Consider the following 21401-nt stretch of genomic DNA (forward strand, 5'->3'; position numbering starts at 1 on the left):
TAAAAGTAGTCCACATTCTTTCAGCTCCAATGAAGTGATCAGTGTTGTTTTCTCAGCTTTGCAGCATTCAGGAATCCATTAAACAGGCCATTTATGACGTTGAGACAAGCTGAAATTTTGAAGGAAAATAACACTATGATATGTGTTCAAAACAAAAATAAAGCATTCATATAACTTTGGATGTGAAATTATTTTAGGGTTAACATTTACTGATTTGCCAGTTAGCTAAGTTGTATAGTCTGACGTATAGTCTGACAAAGTGACCCAATGTTTTAGTTTAGACTAGTTATCAGAGATGTGGACTCGAGTCACATGACTTGGACTCGAGTCAGACTTGAGTCATTAATTTTATGACTTTAGACTTGACTTGAAAAACTGTTCTAAGACTTGTGACTTGACTTGGACTTTTACACCAATGACCTGGGACTTGAATTGGACTTGAACCGGTTTACTTGAAAAGACTTGATATTTCACCCCAAATATAAAATTTAACATACATATTATATAGAAAGTGTGCACCATTAATTCAATTCATTGATTCATTTATTCAAACCACACTCCGTACGTATGTGTGCGTGAGCTGTAGCACAGTCAATCAAATTAACCAGATTTTTTTTAAAAAAACGCTCAAAAATGCTGCAAGGAGTTATTTTTTTCAGGTACATAAACTATGAAGTAGTCAACAAAAAACTGAAATGCAATTTGCAAAAGATGCAAGAAGAGAATCACAGACAGAGATGGAACAACTTCCAACTTTCTCTGACAGTTGAAGTTGCATAAAGAACGGTAGGTGGTGCTTCTCTCTTGCTACGATGAGATCATGACTTCATCTAACAAGCAAATCTTGTCCAGGCTACGTTGGTGATACAGTTTTTTTTAATGTGTATGATATTTTTGTCATGCGATTTTAAAGCTGGCCCTACAAGCGCATCCAAGAATACCATGCAGCGTATCTCAGAACTGTCGGTGAAAATTATTCTTGGAGCTAAGTTTAATTGAGCTGCATTTTATAGAGGTGCAATTTCACAATTTGCGTATATTTTCTAAGTTCACTATTTCGTCATGTGTTGAGAAAAAACACAGATTTAAAAATGACATGGTCTAATATTTACATTTAGCATATAACTGCAACATTCTTCGTTTTTTTTTTTTTTTTTTTAAAGACTCGAAAGGACTTGAAATTCAAAGTTTCAGACTTGTGACTTTACTCGGACTCGGATTTTTTGTCTAAAAAATATTTACTTCCCCTTGTTTTTCCTGGTCCTTCCAGGATACAATGCAGCACCTCAGCTAATGGCCAACAAGAATTAAACAGCATTAATCTCGTTGAAATGACAGCAAACTAACAGTCTGTCTCTCTGTGTCAGCCCTGTGTTAGATTCGCGACCATACCAGGTTGTACCCCACCTTTTGCCCTATGGAAGCTAGGTTAGGGTCCAGCACACCCGTGACCCTTCTAAAGATAAGCAGAAGGGAATGGATGGATGACACTAACAATGAGATAAAGTCTGTCCAATACAGTGAGATCATAAAAAAGAGTATTAAGAGTATTAGAAGTACCAGCTCTCAATGAAAACTGAGTAGTATTTTTTGCCTGTAATGCACAATGATAATAGAAGTGGCTCCTGCAGTATAAATGTGAAAATTTCTCTCTGGGTGCTCGGGCTTCCTCCCACAGTCTAAAGATATGCTTGTTAGGTTAAGTGGTAATTCTAAATTGGCCAAAGGTGTGAATGATTTTCTTTATCTCTTTTTTAGGCCTGTGACCACTGGCAGCCTGTCGAGAGTGTACCCTGCCTGTTGACCATTGTCCCCTGAGATAGACTCCAGCCCCCACTGACCCTGAAGTGGATAAGTGTTTAAAGACATTAAGAGACATTAATGAATGGATGGACGTCTCATGTGGTACTTAGACTCTGAGTGAGTAGAATCATTTTTTAAGTAAAGTATCTCAGCTGTTACATGGCTCGCTGATTTGCTTCAGATTTTAAGATCCTACTCCGGACAAACTATGCTACTTTGGCAAACCTCTACCTTGTCACTTATTGGCATCAACAGCTCAAATCTTCAGTTTGTACAATACTTTGATTTCCCATGTGTGCTTTGAAAAATGCCCGAATGCTAATTAGCAAAATCTTGAGTAACTTATTTTCCACCCTAATTTACGAATAAATTCTTTACAAATCCTACCATGTGAATTCATGGATTTTTTTTTCACATTCTGTCTCTCACAGTTGAAGTGTACCTCTGGTGCAAATTACTGACCTCTGTCATCATTTTAAGTGGGGGAACTTGCACAATCGGTGGCTGACTAAATACTTTTTTGCCCCACTGTGTATATATATATATATATATATATATATATATATATTAGGGGTGCAACGATACTCGTATCGATATTGAACCGTTCGATACAGTGCTTTCGGTTCGGTACGCATATGTATCGAACAATACAAAATTTTTAATTTATTTTATCAACTTTCCTTCTGACGATGCTGTCTGTGTTGAGCACTCAGTGGATCTGCGCTCGACAGTGCAGCCTAGGCGGAGTAGTCGAACGCAGATTCACTGAGCGCATGGCAAGTTAGCGAGACAGAAGTTAAGCTCTCCTTGCAACATGGCAAATTGAACCTCCCCCACCCTCATTCAGATGTGGCGTTTGGAACTATTTTGGTTTTCATGTGACGTATGACCCTGAAGGTAAGCGCGTCATGGACTAAAGTAAAACAGTATGTTGGATGTGCCACACAATGCTCAGTTACATTGGTGGGAACTAGTGTGTTAGCGCAGTTAGCTCGTTAACGTGTTGGCCATCCAGCCCCACGCACGGGGCGATCCGCGGTAGCTCGATAACGGAGATTTCTCCGTGTTGTGGCGTTAACGTCATTTCAACGAGATTAACGCTGACAGCACTAGTGGGAACACAACGAATATGACTGCACATTTACTCCGACATCATCCTAGTGCAAAGACAAGTGGAAGCAGACAAAAACAACAAGTACGCATGCTACAAACTTTACCCGAGTCATTTAGACAGCCGTTAGCACATGATTCTCCTTATGGGGACCTGATATGTTTAATATGCTACTGAGAATATAGCCCAGAAGAAGCGTATAGTATAGCTTTTATTTTGGAAAGAGCCATTTCTCTGTAATAAACTCTCTTTTCCAAAGATGAGTGATTTCTCAATCAGATAGATTTATTATTTTATCCCTTTGTTGTTTCAGCAACATTAAATTTAAAAACTGTACTTTTGAGTTAAAATATATATTTCTAATTTTAATAAATGACAAATTAAAAAGGCATGAACATTTTTTTTTGTATCGAAAAAATATCGAACCGTGACACCAAAGTATCGAACCAAATCGTGAATTTTGTGTACCGTTGCACCCCTAATTAATATATTAATATATATATTAGAGGTGGGAATCACCATACATCCCACAATACGATATTATCACAATACTTAACGCACGATATGATATTATTGCAATTTTTTAAAATATTTTGCGATATTCAGATTCTGTACATAAAGGTAAACTTTATCAGTATTCATTTTATCTAATATCAAAGTCTCGCACTCAGTCTCTCATTTCAGTCAGTTTTATTGTTGACAAACTGAATGGTTTGTATTACAGTCTAGTCCAACTTAACTGAATGCAACCATCTGGTACAATTATAGCTATTCTGAACTATAACATATATAAAAACTATGCAGCCCATTCAGCAACTGAAGAATTTGAAAGTAAATTAAAACAAAATATAATTTTACATTAAATAAAAAAGTTTTAAACTTAATTAAAATAAAACATGTCTTAAATTAAAATAAGTAAACTGTCATGTTTATTGCTGCCAAAAAAAAGTTAAACACATTTGGACGGTGAAGGAATGTCAGGGTTCTTGCTCAGAAAAAGGATCAACATTGTCAGGGTCCTGGGACTGGGCGACCCAGGATCCCTGAGCAGTCATGTATTATATTATTATTATTATTATTGTTGTGTATTTTGGTGTTGCTCCCCCTTCCCTGTGCTTGTGTATATGTGTGTGTGGGTGGCTGAGCACTTGTTTATAGGCGGCGTCAGGCCTGGAGGGTGTGGCCCTGCAAGGGGACTGGCCACACCCGAAGCCACACACCTGCTGCTGATCAGGCCTCGTCGGGGGAGCTACTTAAGAGAGTCTTGGAGCTCCCACCGACGCGGGATCATTGCGTGGGACTCCACGTTAGTTACCCAGTTTAGGTTTTGGTCGTGTAGTGTATGCCTGCCATTGTTCAGTGTCCTGACTGCTGCCGCTATTGTTTCCCGCAGGAGGAGCGTGGAAGGCTTAAGGAGCAGCGAGCACCGGGAGTGCAGACACGGGAGCAGAGAGCACTTGGAGGACACGACACGGGAGTCTGGGGAGAAACACGGGGATTTATTGTTGTTTGATATCACCCTCTGTAAATAAACACTGTCTATACGTAGAGCACCGCGCCTGGGTCCTCCTTCCCCACTCCTTCCACGGTGTGCCATGCCGCACCGTGACAGAATGATCCCGCCACGTATGGACCCAGCGGTCTCTGAGGAGAGGCTCAGGAGGGAGGTTATGGACAGGGTTTACAGACTCTGTGAGTTATGGTGGGAGAAGCTCGTGGAAGGCTTGCGTCGCGCCGTGGAGAGGCGGCTGCAGGAGACGCTTTTTAAATTTCCCTGGCTGGTTGACGACCTTAATCCTGTCGTCTTGGACTTCTTACTTTCCACCCTCCACCCCTACTCTCCTCCTCAGGCTGCTCACCGGCCCGGACAGCTGGTGGATTCACAGCCTGAGACGCCAGCCCCGACGTCTACACGAAAACGACGTTCGCGCCGCCGGCGTTCCTCACCGCAGCCACATCCATGGACATCTCAAGAGCCGGCTGTGGTGAGTAGTACGGACAATTTTCCATTTCCCTCACCATCTGTGTTTGTGTCTGCAGTGGACGAGCTAACGACACAGGTAACGTCACCTTGGTCTGACGTCGCTACACCACCCGCTGCTTCACCATCTGCAGCTGTACCTCCGCCACCGTTTCATCTGCCTGCAGCCACCATCCTGATTTCTTTTTCACTGCCAGCTGCGGAGCCCTGCGAGCCGGAGCAGGAGCTCGGAGAGCCGGAGGAGCTCAGCGTGCTGGAGGAGCCCGCACCGCCAGCTGAGGAGCTCAGCGAGCTGGAGGAGCCCGCACCGCCAGCTGAGGAGCTCAGCGAGCTGGTGGAGCTCAGTGAGCCGGAGGGGCTCAGCGAGCCGGAGGAGCCCGCACCGCCAGCTGAGGGGCTCAGCGAGCCGGAGCCGGAGCAGTTCGGCGTGCCGGAGGAGCTCAGCGAGCCTGTGGAGCCCGCGCTGCCACCGGAGGAGCTCGGAGGTCCGGAGAGACCCGCTCAGCCTGAACTGGAGGTCGGCAAGTCAGACGGATCATCGCGTCTAGCGCGCCCTCCACGCCAGCTACGCCCAGCGCGTCAGCGACCGGCGCGTCAGCGACCGGCGTGTCATCGGCCTTGTACCATACCTCGCCGTTGTTCACCGGAGCTGCGCCACCGCCACTGGATTCGGGGCAGGCCGCCTGGGGAGCAGCGCCGCCGTCGTCGGACCCGGGACAGGCTGCCGGAGGGGCAGCAGCGCCGCCACCGCCACTGGATCCCGGGCAGGCTGCCTGGGGAGCAGCGCCGCCGCCGTTGGACCCGGGGCAGGCCGCCGGAGGAGCAGCAGCGCCGCCACCGCCACTGGATCCCGGGCAGGCCGCCTGGGGAGCAGCGCCGCCGTTACTGGACCCGGGACTCGCCACCGGAGGGGCAGCAGTGCCGCCGCCACTGGAGCTGTGGCAGGCCCCCGGAACTGTTTTGCTGCTGCTGCCGGACCCGTGGCCGTCCGCCGGAGCGGCAATGTCGCCGCCTTTGGACTCGAGGTAGGCCCCCTGAACTCTTTTGTTATGTTGATGGGCCACCTGAGACTGTTTTGTGGCGTTTTTTCTTTTTGTTGCTCCGCTGCTGGATGCGCGGTCGGTCTCTGGGACTGTGACCTTGGGGGGGTTGTTTCCTTTGGTTGTTTTTGCTTGTTTTGATTCTGGCCCTCCGTCCTGGTTCCCCCCCGCCGCCCGCCCTGGGTTGGTTGTGCTGTTTTTTTTGTTTTGGTTTTGGGGTCGTCGGGAGCCGACCTTTAGAGGGGGGGTACTGTCAGGGTCCTGGGACTGGGCGACCCAGGATCCCTGAGCAGTCATGTATTATATTATTATTATTATTATTGTTGTGTATTTTGGTGTTGCTCCCCCTTCCCTGTGCTTGTGTATATGTGTGTGTGGGTGGCTGAGCACTTGTTTATAGGCAGCGTCAGGCCTGGAGGGTGTGGCCCTGCAAGGGGACTGGCCACACCCGAAGCCACACACCTGCTGCTGATCAGGCCTCGTCGGGGGAGCTACTTAAGAGAGTCTTGGAGCTCCCACCGACGCGGGATCATTGCTTGGGACTCCACGTTAGTTACCCAGTTTAGGTTTTGGTCGTGTAGTGTATGCCTGCCATTGTTCAGTGTCCTGACTGCTGCCGCTATTGTTTCCCGCAGGAGGAGCGTGGAAGGCTTAAGGAGCAGCGAGCACCGGGAGTGCAGACACGGGAGCAGAGAGCACTTGGAGGACACGACACGGGAGTCTGGGGAGAAACACGGGGATTTATTGTTGTTTGATATCACCCTCTGTAAATAAACACTGTCTATACGTAGAGCACCGCGCCTGGGTCCTCCTTCCCCACTCCTTCCACGGTGTGCCATGCCGCACCGTGACAAACATGCTCTGAAGTCAGAGCACAAAAACTTTTTTTGTAACAAAATATCGATTTCTGCTGTCCCTGTATTGATACATTATTAGCAAACAAAATATCACGATACTACACAGTATCGATTTTTCCCCCACCCCTAATAAATATATATATATATATGTGTGTGTGTGTGTGTGTGTGTGTGTGTGTGTATTGTGAATATTTTAAATTAGCTTCTTCTCATTTCATCTACCCTTCCTCCAGATCACAAAACTACTCTTCTGGACTGAGATCTGGTAACTGTGGAGGCCATTTGAGAACACTGAAGTCATTGCCATGTTCAAGAAATCATTTTGAGTTGACATCATGCATGATGAATATTAGTTTATGACATGTCCCTCTATTCATGAGTCTGTGTCCCTATCCCCCACACTTGCCTGTATTGCTGGTACAAGCAGTGTGGATCTATATTTTTGTTTTTTTAAGGGGTGGGAAGAGGGATATTTAATCCCTTAACAGGGTTGCTTACCCACTATAGTGGGACCTGGAACTGTCCACCATTTGGTCTTGGAACTGAAAAAGCTTCTCAGATGAGAGCAGAAATGCCTTAAAGAAGTCCGGTCACTTTCTTTCCAAGCTCCTTAGATTAAAGGTTTGATCTGTGGAGGATTCATATTGTACATGCGGACCTACATGCCTAAATGCGCTGAGTTGCTGCCATTTAATTGGCTGATTTATTTGCACTAATAAGCAGTTGAATAGGTGTACCTAAAGAGGGCCCAGTGAATGCAGTTAAAGTACTCTATTGTATATATTTCATTATTAAAGTCTAATTAGTAATTTATTAATGTATATATAACTTTTAATGTTGCAGATAAGGATGACTAAGTTACCTTTTTACTGCTAGGTAGCTTTGCCCATAATAATACAGAATCATTATATATTAGTTGATTTATATTTTAAAATCAGAAAATAAAGTTTTTTTTTAATAGTGTTATATTACAAAAATACAATATTCACATCAATTAGAAAGCAGTATAACATAGAAATGTTTAAATAATGAAAAAGTACATTAAAACTGTACTTTAGGTGCTTGAGTAAATTAGGTTCCATCACTGGTCCTATCCATTCTTACTGGGTATTATAAGATTATCAGTGCTGTAGCCCAGTAACATTAAGTGTGGCAGTCATACGAAAGAGGGGCAGAGGGTGGGAAAATCATTTTGAAAGTCTTTTTATGCATATTTCACTCACACCAAAAGTAAAAAGGTTTGCATACCACAATTTAGTAAATCATAAACCCAACCGTGCGCGACATTTGCACTGCTGAATAAACACACAAACTGTGAGGAATCCTTCATCTCTTTTGTCTTTTCTGTTTGGAAGATCATGATCATGATTTATCTTTAAGAATGTATCAGTGCTTTTTAATTAAAACATTATTGAAATGTTCCAGGGAATTTAACATATGAAATCGTCACTATCATGGAGGTCGGAGAAGCTAGCAAAAAAAAACATAATGAGTTATCAAAATTGTTCACAAATGATTATCAGTTGATTAATGGACCAACAAATCATCATTTGACATGTGCAGTAGTGGGTTTCTTGCCATTTGACAAAAAAAGGAAACGTGTTTAGTGTTGTGAGGTATCCAATAGTAGCTTCATATTTTGGAATCACTGGCAGATTAATCTGGCTCTGGCATATACTGATTTACAGCCTATAAAACAGCTGTTAATGGCCACAAATCAGGGGTTTGTGAGTGTTCACAAGGCAGTGTAGGGAGGGGAGTTATTAGCTGGGAACAAAAAAGCAAGCAGAGCAATGATTCATGTGTCGATACATTAAGGAGCTATTATTGTAAAGATGAGCAGTGCTTGTGGTTTCAGTATGAAAAAGGTAGTAAAAAGGTTAGCCTTCACATCGTCACTGATATAATGCACTTTAATGCTGTAACCATATTAAGCGAACCAAAGGAAATCAGTTCATAATAAGCATGTATCAGGTGCTTAATGCTCACAGCTGTGACTTGTACTTTCACCTGTGGCCCAAACAATATAGTAGCTGCAAAGTGCTCATTCAGCTCAATGTTTGGCTTTGAGTATTTTACACTGAATGCATTAGCAGGATATCTGAAAGGTATCGTAACACAGTCCAGCATCAATCACTGGTATGGTTTATCACTGTTAATTAATGCCTTATACATATTTGTACTCCTTTTACTCACATTTATTATTTATATCCATTTTGCGCTCGGTCTGCTGGCACTGTGTTATCTTACAGCAGCCATTTCCCTGGTGAGAGTAGAATAATGGCTAAAGTTGCAGTGTTTCACATTATCAGACCGCAGCACTGAAGTGCAGCGAGAGAACAAGGGAAAGCTGTTCTGAGGTCAGTACATTAGAGAACTGAACTGACAGAGCAAAGTGTGCCTGTTCTATTAAAGCTGACATTTAATTGTCCATATGCACAGATTGTGGCTTCAAGCAGATAATCACGCAATGTTGGACACCAGTTTAGTACACTGGTTGAACCATATGGCTATATGCCTAAAACAGAGCTTACCCTCAGCCCTTTGCTGCTGTCTTCCAGTGCTCTTTCGTCGCTTTCCTGTATAATCTTCACTAATCCACTATCCAATAACGAAAAAGAAAAAAAAACATCATGCAATTCCTTTAGTAGGTCTTAAGGAAACTAACATTTCCTTGAATAGTCCATCTCGACTCCCAACTAGTCACAGCAGATGGCTGCCCCTCCCTGAGCCTGGCTCTAAAGCAGGTTTCTTCCTGCAACAAAGGAGTTTTTCCTCCTTTGTTGTGATTTGGCACTATATAAATAAAACTGAATTGAACTGTAAACTTAAAAAATGTCAGACAAACTCTTTCAGCCATATTTAGTATCCTGTACCTGAACCTATAAATGGGTATCACGTTGTTTTTATGATGAATCGTGTGGTTGTCAGAATCTCAGTCGTGCATCTGTTGAAACGTGGGACAGTTTGAAATGCGTCTGTACTCTTACTTTAGACGCTTCTTGAATTCTATGTTTGGCACAGATGTTGTCCTCATCATATTCTCACATAGTTCAAACATTTCTGAATATAAAGAATATAAAATATGAAACAATCAAAACATGCTTTTAATGCCTACTACTTCATTTTCAGCAGTACACAAACTAATCTCTTAATATCCACAGTTGGGTACCTAAATATTTGAATAAATGCACAATTTTAAAAAAAAAATCTATTTATTTTAAACACCATAACAGTGGAGATTTTCAGCTTTAAATACAGTGTTTTTAAATAAATTATTGCATTCACCATTTAGGAATTACTGTAGTTTTTATACACCGCCTCCCAATTTTTAGAGGCTCAACCATAATTTGAGAAGCAGTTTCATGTTTTACTCATATTTTTTTAAAAGTTTGTTTTCCTTTTGTTCGGGAATTCTCTCTGTTAAATAATTCACACATTTGCCTCAATCTATTGTGCAATTTAACATCTTGTCATCACTGCCATATTTGGTACACAAGAAAGGTCACACCCTTTATATAGCTGTGGTAAACATCCATGCCCAGGACTGCAGTGCTTTCAGCTGCTCTCTTATTTCCCACAGGGTCACCGCTGTGGATGGATCCGCATATTTGATTTGGCACAGATGGATAATGAAGTCAGTGTTTACTACTGTAGAAACTGACTTTGAATTTAAATCAGGAAAGTTAAAATATATATATATATTTGAAACTTTATAAGAAATAAATATTTTTGACTTTATTCTAAATACCAGACTTTAGTAACTGTAAAACATAAAAGTGCTGACAGCTGTTATGGATTCAAGTCATTTTGGGTTTGCTGGCGCTAAGCTCATGGAAACTGCAACTTTGACATGAGTCAAAGCATCTGCTTGTTTAGTTTTTGGTTATGTAAACAGCATGCTTCATAAATATATTTGAAGCATTTGACATTAACTATAAGCAAGAAAAAACATTATATTGCAACCCATATTTTCACTGTGGTACACAGGTATTGAACGTTTCCAGTGTTACACTGAACCACTGCTGCTGTGAATATTAGAAGTCAGGTTCAGTGTGTTGTTGACTGTAAAAGTCCAAAAATGATATTTGATCTTTCCACATTTATACCAGTTCTTTCCATAAGAAAAAGTGCCTTTAAGCACACTGCTTAACCCCCATCCCTGATTAGCTATACTGCTCACTATCCAAGAATATCTTTTTTTTTTCAGTGAGCAGCTTCAAGGTGTGATTGTCTGAGACAGAAAGAAAATGAAGCAGGCTGATGCTGACAAAGAAAATATATTTCAGGCTAAATCTCCCCAGCTGATTAAAAAGACAAGTGAGGAGAAAGTCTTAAGTTAAAGCAGTGGGCAGTAATTGGAAGCTTTTCTTTTCACTCTTTTTTATATATCCACAGACAGCCACACTATCAATTAAGAGCACTAAGCGGATGACAGTTTGCATGTAATCTAATAATGTAAGTTGTCACATGTTGCAGAACGAACCACTTAATGAACCCGCGGCCTACATTACTTTCAGCTCTTTTCTCCATTATGGTTCGTTGATGCTTAAGACTTTCTCTGTTGTTAAATCATCAGCCTCTTCACAGTCATATGGTTTTGGTGTGCTCCGTGATGCTGATATGAGTAGCAGAGATTCAAGTACATGTGGGTGTGTAAATATGTGCACATCTGTGTGTTTTGTCCCCGGGGGACCTGCTGCACCGTCCCGCTGACGCAAACAGTTTGAGCCGGCGAAGGTCTGCCGAGAGGCGTTGATTCAAGTCCAAGAGCATGTTCTGCTCCACCAACTGGACAATGCGGGACAACAAGCCAGTTGCACTTTTTGAAATTAGCAAGATTTCGGTGAGGTCTGCAATTCAGCTTACTACACCAAGGAAAATGTTTTCTGCGATTATATCTTGACTCTATTTATCTACAGGAGTGCTCAGTTTCACCACTGTATTATAGTGCTGAAGCGTTTGATATATATACAAATTTTATACAGATGATGCATCAACTCATCTTTTGTTATACCCTTGTTTTGTATCTAGTAGGATTTCAAACTGTTCATTTGCAGAGGAAATACCTCACCACCTATTAGATAGATTGGCAGTTTTTTAATGGAGGCATTCATGGTTTCCAGTGGGTACACCTAAATGAATCTGATTTCCTGACCTTCAGCATAACTAACCATGTTAACGAATGTCTGCGACAACTGTCACCTGCTGTCCTCAACAATTAAGTAAGATTTTGTTTCAGAGGTTTTATGTTCTTCATTTATGGCCCCTACTTTCATTTTGTGTGAGCTTTAACCAAGGACATTCCAATAGGTCTCAGCTAGAGTGCATCTTTACTGCTGCTTTTCAGATAAGCAGATGGTGATAGTATCTCACGCTAAGCCAAGATGATGAGCGTGATTAACATTTGCTCTGCTGAATTTTAAGGGCGTCATTATGAGCACGTTAGGCCTAAGTCACAAAGGGCTAAAGACCAGTCCAAGATCTGCTGGCACCCTCTTGTTGCCAAAATGTGTATTTTTTGTGTAAAAACATGTGTTCTCTAATCAGTTGGCAAGTGGGTGCTTTTAATTGCTAGGTGACAAAGAGAGGGAGCTGCACCAAACATCTCATTGTGATTGCTTTGGTCACTGGCAGCTTGTTGCCACAGTCACCCATAGTTTGGATGAAAGTCACCAATGTGTCTGCAAAAACTTGTCATTTACTCTCTGAATGTCATGATCCTGGGCTGGTCAAGGGTTCCTCTGTTTTCTTTCCCTCTGTAATGTTTTTGTTTTCAGCTGCGGATGGGCAGGTTCTGCCATGGGCTCCACCTGCTGGTGGAAACTTCTGCTTTCCGGTCCTTTAGCCAATGCATCTGATTATAATCAGAAATTTGGTGACCATTTAGCGATTAGTTCAAGCTCCACTTTCCACCAGACTGTTTGCAGTTATCCGGTTTTCATTTGAGTCCTGTGTTTCTTTGTGATTTGCCGGTTTCTCTGTCTCTGAAAAGCATTCCTTCAATGGACCACTGACCATTGATCAGTGGTCACTGAAAGGTTGACCTCACTCCTCACTGTTCATCAGTGGTGCTAGTTTCAGTCATTACACAAGTGTACTGTTCATAAGATCAGGGAAATTTGCATTCAGCTGAGACTGAAAAAGTCACTTGGAAGAGTGATGAAACGTTTCTCCCACTGTAAATGCTACTTCCAGATGAACGAAATCAACTTTTTGGGACCAGGAACACCTGTTACCTCCTAGCTGGTCCACGTCCACTGAAAAAACACCTTTCCACCCCTTTTGTTCTAGAAAATCTAATGGACCCATTAAGGCTTCTATTCCTCAAACCACACAGAGTAATTCCCCTCTCTTTTCTGATAGACAGTGGCCCCTGAGTCATGACCCTTGGGGAGGCTGTAGGTCAGGAGGTAGAGCAGGTCATCTATTGGACGGTTAGTGGTTCGATCCCTGGTCCCCCAACTCCCCCAGTCTAGACAAGATACTAACCCCAAGTTGCTGTCCAATGCATCCATTCAAGTATGAATGTGTGTGAATGTTAGCTTGAGAAGCACTGAAAAACCATAGAAGAAAGTGGTTGTGTGAATGTGACATGTTGTATAAAGTGCTTTGAGTGTTCCAGGAGAGGAGAATAGTGCTATATATGAATCAGTCCGTTTGCCTATTTACATGACCCCCGAATCCCTGTTGGTAAGGCTCTAGGTATACCTTGAGTTTCCTGTTAATAGATCCTTTAAGCTGCGTACTGTCAGTTCTTGGTCTTACTTTAGAGAGCTCTCCATTACTGCCTTACTTGGCTATGACAGAACAATCTGGCCATATGGACTTTGCACAGCTCTGTCTGAACTAGGGTTGCAAAGGGGCGGAAAATTTCCGGTAAATTTCCGAAAAGTTTCGGGTAAATTTCCATGGTAAGTTAAGCTTGGGAATTTTGGAAATATTCCATATTGGAAACTGTCCATGGAAATAATGGGAATTTAGGAGAACTAACTGGGAATATATTATTTCCAAGCATAAATATAAACAGAAATCATAAGAAAACCTCCATGCAAAATGTTTTCAACAGATATTTAAACAGATTTATTTGTAAGTACAGTAGAATAGAACACGTTTCAATAACTTGTTTCATGGATGAATAAAAACAGAAATGTTGAGTTCAATATTACCATCCCCTAACCCCGCTCATTCAAAAATGCCCCCTGTCCAAAAATCTCCACAAAGTCCCATTCAAAAGGTTAAATGAAAAATGCCACTTATCCTCCAAAACGTCCCATTAAACATTCAAATCTTCCTTCAAGCAATCCTCTTTTCTCATTTTTGCTCAGTCAATAGACTCTTCCTGGACCTCATCATCATCCAACAACATGTCCACTTCCTCAGCATCCAACTCTGAGTCTTCCTCTTCAGTGTCACTTTCCAGCTTTGTTGAGGATGGCTCTGTGTCAGGCTCAAAGAGCCGTAGGTTTGCCCGAATGCCGACCAGCTTTTCCACTCTCACATTTGTGAGCCTGTTGCGAACCTTTGTGTGGGTGTTCCCAAACAGTGACCAGTTGCGCTCGGAGGCGGCTGATGATGGTGGGATTTGGAGGAGGATGGAGGCTACAGGTGCAAGGGCCTCAGATTCACATAGTCCCTTCCACCAGGTGGCTGCAGATATGTGCTGGCATGACTGCCATATTCCATCCCCTTTCCAAAGGCCTTGCTTTGTTCGATACTTTGCCAAACTGCCTAGAACTTTGCCTTTATCGAGACCCAGGTGGTCAGACATGGCTGTAATGACCGCATAGGCACCGTTGATCTCTTCCCCGGAAAGTATGCCCTTGTCATATTTGGGGTCCAGCATGTATGCTGCTGCATGCACTGGCTTCATGCAGAACTCCCTCCGCTGTTCCAATGACTTGACCACAGCCGTTTCCTCTGCTTTCAGTAGTAGGGAAGTGGGCAGAATTGTCTGGATTTCTTCTTTGAGTTCTGCAAAAAGGCACTGGACATCTGACAAGATGGCACCATCCCCCTCTATCTTCGCTATTGCTGCTGCAATAGGTTTGAGGATTTTCTGACTGCTAGATACTCTTTCCCAGAACACATCATCCAAGATGACCTTCTTGATGTCACTGTCGATGCCTACAGACTGGGATATGGCCATCTCTTGCAGAGACTCCTTTCCCTCCAGAAGGCTGTCAAACATGATAACAACACCACCCCATCGCGTTATGCTGGGAAGCTTCAGTGTAGTACTCTTGTTCTTTTCCTTTTGCTTTGACAGAAATGTAGCGGAAGTTACTTGTTTGCCTTTAACATATTTCAGAACTTGCTTCACTCTCTTATTCAGAGTGTCCATTGTTTTTAGTGCCATTATGTCTTTTAGGAGAAGGTTTAGTATATGGGCTGCACAGCCAATAGTAGTTATATGAGGGTAGGTCTCCTCCACATGTGCCCAGGCAACCTTCATGTTGGCTGCATTGTCAGTGACCAGTGCAAAAACCTTATCTGGTCCAAGGTCATTGATGATCACTTTTAGCTCATCTGCAATGTATTGGCCTGTGTGTCTGTTTTCCTTTGTGTCTACACTCTTGTAGAACACAGGCTGAGGAGTGGTGATTATGTAGTTAATAATTCCTTGTCCCCTGATATTGGACCATCCATCAGAGATGACTGAAATACAGTCAGCTTGGTCAATGGTCTGTTTCACCTTTGCTTGAACTCGACTGAACTCTTCATCCAGTAGATGAGTAGACAATGCATGTCTGGTTGGGGGAATGTATGCTGGTCGGAGAACATTCAAAAATCTCTTCCAGTACACATTGGATGTCAGCATCAGGGGTGAGCCAGTTGCATAGATTGCACGAGCGAAACACTCATCTGCGTTTTTCTGGCTAGTGTCATCCATAAAATCAAAGAATCCTCTGATGCCAGAGGGACCAGGAGCTGATGAGTGGGTATCTGACTCTGATACAGCTGAAACAGATTCATTTTCCCCTTGAGTGGAACTCCTGGCTGCTGCATGTGTTGGGCCTTGAGGAATTTTTTTGCACTTTGCAATGTGCTGCTGCATTTTTGTGGCATTCTTCACGTACATCTTATCACAATACTTACACATATATATAGATTTCCCTTGTACATTAGCTGGTGTAAAATGTCTCCACACATCAGATAGCGCACGTGGCATTTTTCTGTAAAATAAAACAAGAGCTTGTAAAAATGCTAATGCAATGCAAGAGATCGTAATAATACAATTGCAATATGATAATAAACAGATATAAATAGTAAGGCTAGCTAAACAACTGGAATGATCTTCAAAACAAAACAACCAAATGAGGAAGCTAGCATCTTCTTTATGTTATACTAGCTATGGCTTATTTAGCATCTAACAGATGCTAGCATTTTATTTAGCATCTAACAGATGCTAGCATTTTATTTAGCATCTTATCAGATGCTAGGATTTTATTTAGCATCTTATCAGATGCTAGCATTTTATTTAGCATCTTATCAGATTGCTATCTACCAGATTAATACATTTTATGTGATATTCACAATTTAAACATTTAATGAATATATTTTCCCATAATATCATCAAAACTTACCTCACTTGTTAAGTCCACAGGCTCAAATGTGTGCCTTTAATACTCTTTGTCCTTCAGGCTCAAAAGTGTGGTCCATGTGTACATGTGATGGAGGCATGCACAGTGCCAGTAGGTGGTCTCAATAGCCATGCAGCAAGCTTGTGCTCTGTACATGTGATTAAGGAATGGCATGGATATTCAAGTGTATTTGAATTGCATTTGTTTGTTTTTGTCAATATTATGCTAAAATATACTTTCCTCAACTATATTTAAGTTCCCTAAGAAGAGCCAACCTTCAATTTTGAAAATTCCCACTTTATTCCCATAAATTCCCGTTTATTCCCATAAATTCCCGTTAATTCCCATTAATTCCCATGGAAAGATTCCATCTTTGAAAATTCCGGGAATTTTGCAACCCTAGTCTGAACAAGGCACGCTGCATGGCCAACATGATCAGGCTCTGCTTTCTGTGTGAGCAGCAGGAGTGTTACCAATCAGTGCCTTAAGCAAATGTTTAACATGAGAGAGTGATATTATACCCCTTATGTCAAACTGAGTGATTTATGGCCCCCCTAATTGATTTATGACCCCTAATAAATTATTCATGAGCTCCGGAAGTAGGAAGTAATTAAGTAATAAAAATATGATACTCATAAAATTATGATATTCATAAAAATATGATATTCATAAAAATATGATATTCATAAAAATATAATTGATTATTTAGAAAGTTTCTTATATATCAAAATAGCATTCTTTTATTTCTTTAAGCAATTAAATTTTTATTTTATTTTTTTATGCTCAAAAAACGCCATCTGGTGGCGGGTCAGTGTGTGTGTGTGCGCGCGCCCGCGCGCGCCCGAGGCTGTGTGTCTGGGCGCGCGGGGGCGCGCCCGTGTCTCCGGACCGTGCTCTCTCGGGCTCCGTGCTCATGTGTTTAAAAATGTATTAAACCATATTAAAATTGTTTAGTTAAACTTGTGCTTTTGTAACGTTCAGTATGGCCACAAACACATGCTGCATGCCTTGGGGGAAAACTTTATTTCGATTTATATGCATTTGTAGATTTAGAATAAAACTCATACTCAGAAAAAACTCGCGATCCCCTAACCCTAACCCTCCTTAGAAACATAAGCAGGGAAAACTCCTTAAAAAACCCTCCGCGTTTTCTCCAAAACCCTACAATAACTTGTTAGGGTGCCCCCTCTATTCCCAAAACCTTATATTCGATAACAGGGGAAATCCTGAAAAAATCCTTAGTCTTTTTTCTCAAATTCAGCGCCCCGCGGCTCCCTTCATGCTCAGCCAAACAAAGCCAAAACTCCTTTTAAAAAATTCTCCGCGATTTCTCCAAAACCCTAGAATAACTTGTTAGCTACCCCTCTATTCCCCCCCCCAAAAAAGCGCTATAATCCAAAAACATTGGGAAAGCTCCTCTTACTAGCAAGCTCTAAAATTCAACCCACACTCTAAGTTCTACCTCGCTCTTAATCTCCGATCCACAACTTCTTGCAGAGCACAATTCTTTCCTGCTTGTTCGCTCCCCGCTCTGCTCCCGAATGCGCTGCTTACCTCGTTTGAAAATTCCCCCCTTAGACCAACTCCGCCTCACTGCGCCCCGCTGCCAATCACATAACCCTTGCACCGCTCCCTTAGCCAATCGGCTCCAGGTCTGATTTTACGATCTCCCGCTGAGGTTAAGACTATCGTCGAACCCCAGAAGACATCTGACTTCAGACGTATCAACAACTGGCGCCGCTCAGACTGCTTGCGAGTTCGCATAGGGAGCGGCCGATTTCAACAGCAACTTGCGTCTCTTTCCTTATCCGCATATCATTCGGTAAGTGTTAATCTTCCTCTCTAACTACATTTTTGCATTTTCCTTTTTACCATTCTGTCAATCCTTTCATTTAAAAAAATAAATAAATATCACAATGGTTTGTAACAGGTACAATACACCATCCATCCATCCATTCGCCTCCACTTATCCTTTTCTCAGGCTCGCGCGGTGCGCTGGAGCCTATCCCACGTACAATACACTTTAAAATATATATAAGCTCCACTTTTAACTCCCGTAAAAGTTTATACATTACATGTCTACATCACCTATCATGGCCTCATCGGGTATCTCATATCATCTTGTTATTGTTATGTTATGCTCCTTTGATATTTTGCTAGTTTGCGTGTTTTAAAACTCTTTTTGTTTTTCTTTATATTTTTAGACCCAGATGTGTTAACCTGATCCCTGCGAAACACCAGCTCTGCGTGGATTTTGACCGCGAGTGACCGGATGTTGTTTCCGGCCTGAGGTTGCCTGAAATGCCGTGAGGCTCGTTTGAAAGATTGCGCCCGAGACCAACTCCGCCTCAAAGGCATGCCTACCTTTAGCTGCCACCAGTGAGATATCAGAGCCGGGCTCCACATATCCAATCAGGAGCACGAGCAAGACAGCTTTTGCAGACTCTCCAGAAATATACAAGTCCTTACCAACTGCTCTGCAACCCAGTGTTTCTGGTCCCCTCACTAACATCGCTTTTTGAGATATTTTTTATGAACCACCAAAAAAGCAATTTTACCCCACAGTACAGAAGACTGGGTCTGAGGGCAGCAGCGGGGACAAATGATTGTAATGAAGCGACGGACATTTCATGGCTGGTCTTGCATAATCGTGAGTTATTATGTCATATGGTGATAAGTACATAGTTTTGCAAGAGGCATACAAGCACTGTGGAAAAAGTAATAATAAAACTGTTTTTGTGAACACCCTACGTTATGCTTTAAAAAATGTGATACATGTAATGTGATCATCAAAGAACATGATTTAAAAAAAAAAAAAAACTTTTATTCTTATGCTTTTAAAGTATGTCAGATTATCTTAAAACACTTATTTGTATGTTATAATGTTTTTCTTACACCATGTGTAATTTTTATAGACACCTTATTCATTGTATCAATGTGTAATTATGTATCTTTGATAAATAAATAAAATATTTAATCTTGTATTTGTGTACTTTCTGGTGATTCAATAAAAAATTAGTCACATATCGCTCTGATAAACACAGATGGCTGAAAGAAATGTTTGATGGAACAAAGAAAACAAGTGTCTTGTTGCTAAACTTTTAAGTCACCATGGTTTAAATGAGAAAGTCTGTATGTAAAACATGAAAAACTCCATATCAGTGATATCTACAAAGGTGTACTCATTTCTTTGTAATGGTACTTTACTGTTCCAATGAAACAAAAAGAAAATCTCATTTTTAAAGTACATTTTTCGGCCATCCTGACCTATTTTCAGGGGCAAGAATGTTGATGTTAGACTGTGTTTTAAATCAGGTTGTGATCTTAAACTAACTATCACAGCACTGATTTCAGTTGTAATCTCAATTAGAATCCCAATTTGGCTTTTCTCCAGTCAGTGTTATGGTGAAATTTAACTTGTTCTTTTGTGTAATTGCACATGGCCCAGCAAAGGACCCCTTAGTAAGCTGTACAGCATAAGTTTTCAATTCACTTTTGTCAGAAAACTTCACAGTATGAGAAGTTACAGCACAGTTTCTCCAAACGTGTGGTTCTTTTTCAGCCAGCGTGCTTTTAGAGCATCTACATTAGCTCATGTAGTAAAAGTACAATCAGTAAGTGTACTTTAACATTTGAGATTCCGAGTGACTCTTGCTTAGATCATGTGAACTATATCATGAACCTTTTTTTGTATAATGCATCAAACGTGTTCAAATCCGTTTATTTTCAATTTATTTTAACTAATCTAGAGACAAGCAACTCCTTTTTAGCTTCTGTTATGTATTTACCTCTCACACCTTAATCTAGATGTTAGTGTTCTCAGAGTTAACATGTCTCATGTTGCCATGTTGTATTTCTAATACCCAGCCTCAGTGTTCGCCCTGTTGACCCTCAAATCCAAACACCAATGATCTAGATATTCACAAAATTCATAAGGAGATTCTTAAGGTCTTAAGTTTTGTTGTTTTTATGTTTTACAAAAAAAAACTTCACATTTTTTATATTTTTAAACGAAAGTGACATGCAAGGATATTTTTCTTTAGTGATGTTGCTTCAGCAATCTCAAATACTAATTATTCTGGGAATTTTTATGGTCAAACTATGTGATTTTCCAAATGTGTGTGTGTGGAGTAAAATGACCTTGTTCTTATGATGTTGTCACCGTGAATCATTTAGGATTAACAACACAAATTGTATCGATAGCAGAAACAGTCTTATAACTTATAATTCTCACACGTTACCGCTAGTTTTACAAACGCAGTCTTCTTCAGCTCTGTTTATGTAGCTTTTATGAAACTGATTTTCCATAGTACAAGTAGAATTTAATTTTTCTTTGCTCTCCAGTATAAATGCAATAATTTGCAGGCTTTTTACTGAAACTCTCACAATGCAACACTCAATGCTCAGAGCTTCATATATCAACAGCTCTGAAAATATCTTCTTTTTTAAAGTAATGTAGGACAGGATCTCTCACTCTCTGTGTCTCAAAAAAAACCCAACTAAACTGGCAATCACCACTAAACAAATGAAAGTAGTTTATGGCTTTTTTATCAGCTGCATTTCTTTCATTTATGTATTGATCCCATTGTTTATTGGTAATGCTTTTAGGTCACTGTTTTAGCATGTCTGCCTCACACTCCATTTAAACAGTTTAACAGATAGTGGGGTCTGGTAAGGAAGTTGGGGGGAAGCAGACAACTCCACAGGAAGAGTCTTTTTGTCTTTTCTCCACTGTAAAAGATAGCAAGGCAGTGTGAAACTTTCTTTGCGGGAAAGACAAAACTGAGAGCCATGCTAGGCTCAGTGAGAGACTCTGCTCACCCTCTGCCCCAGCGATGGCAGTCCCTCACCAAGCTTGATTTCTGTTCTTTGTCTTGATTAAAGAATGTTAGCTACCGCTCATCGCTTGTCTGCAGGCTTTATTAAACGGAAAACTTCCACAACAACCTCTAAACAGTGGTTTATGGCTTTTTGTCACCTGCAACACCATGTAACACTTGGATGTTAGATTCTTTTACCAGTCAG

General features: G+C 41.5%; 2 protein-coding genes and 1 long non-coding RNA gene across 5 annotated transcripts in view; 2 read left to right on the plus strand and 1 right to left on the minus strand.

Annotated features, from left to right (window-relative positions):
• LOC143414990 (uncharacterized) overlaps positions 1–2256 on the plus strand; it is an 81254-nt gene extending 78998 nt beyond the window's left edge. The window contains exon 4 of the long non-coding RNA XR_013095601.1: positions 1759–2256. This is a non-coding gene — a long non-coding RNA (uncharacterized LOC143414990). The remainder of the gene's footprint in view (positions 1–1758) is intronic.
• LOC101487169 (gamma-aminobutyric acid receptor subunit gamma-3) overlaps positions 1–21401 on the minus strand; it is a 198703-nt gene that overhangs the window by 115422 nt on the left and 61880 nt on the right. The window lies entirely within an intron of this gene.
• On the plus strand, positions 2258–6725 carry LOC143414989 (uncharacterized). 2 transcript variants are annotated; one of them, XR_013095600.1, is made up of 2 exons: positions 2258–6483; positions 6571–6725. XR_013095600.1 is itself a non-coding variant. In XM_076880181.1 (2 exons), the coding sequence occupies exon 2, from the start codon at positions 4510–4512 to the stop codon at positions 6031–6033; it is 1524 nt and encodes a 507-aa protein (XP_076736296.1). In that variant the 5' UTR covers positions 2258–4220; positions 4308–4509; the 3' UTR covers positions 6034–6725. The 2 variants fall into 2 exon arrangements, 1 of the variants encoding a protein (XP_076736296.1); XM_076880181.1 differs by having other exon boundaries at positions 2258–4220; positions 4308–6725.

The sequence above is a fragment of the Maylandia zebra genome, linkage group LG23, assembly GCF_041146795.1.
Source record: "Maylandia zebra isolate NMK-2024a linkage group LG23, Mzebra_GT3a, whole genome shotgun sequence".
NCBI lineage: Eukaryota > Metazoa > Chordata > Actinopteri > Cichliformes > Cichlidae > Maylandia > Maylandia zebra.

Excerpts from the sequence above, each read along its gene's own strand:
- LOC143414989 (XM_076880181.1), top strand. The coding sequence starts at position 4,510 with ATGCCGCACCGTGACAGAATGATCCCGCCACGTATGGACCCAGCGGTC.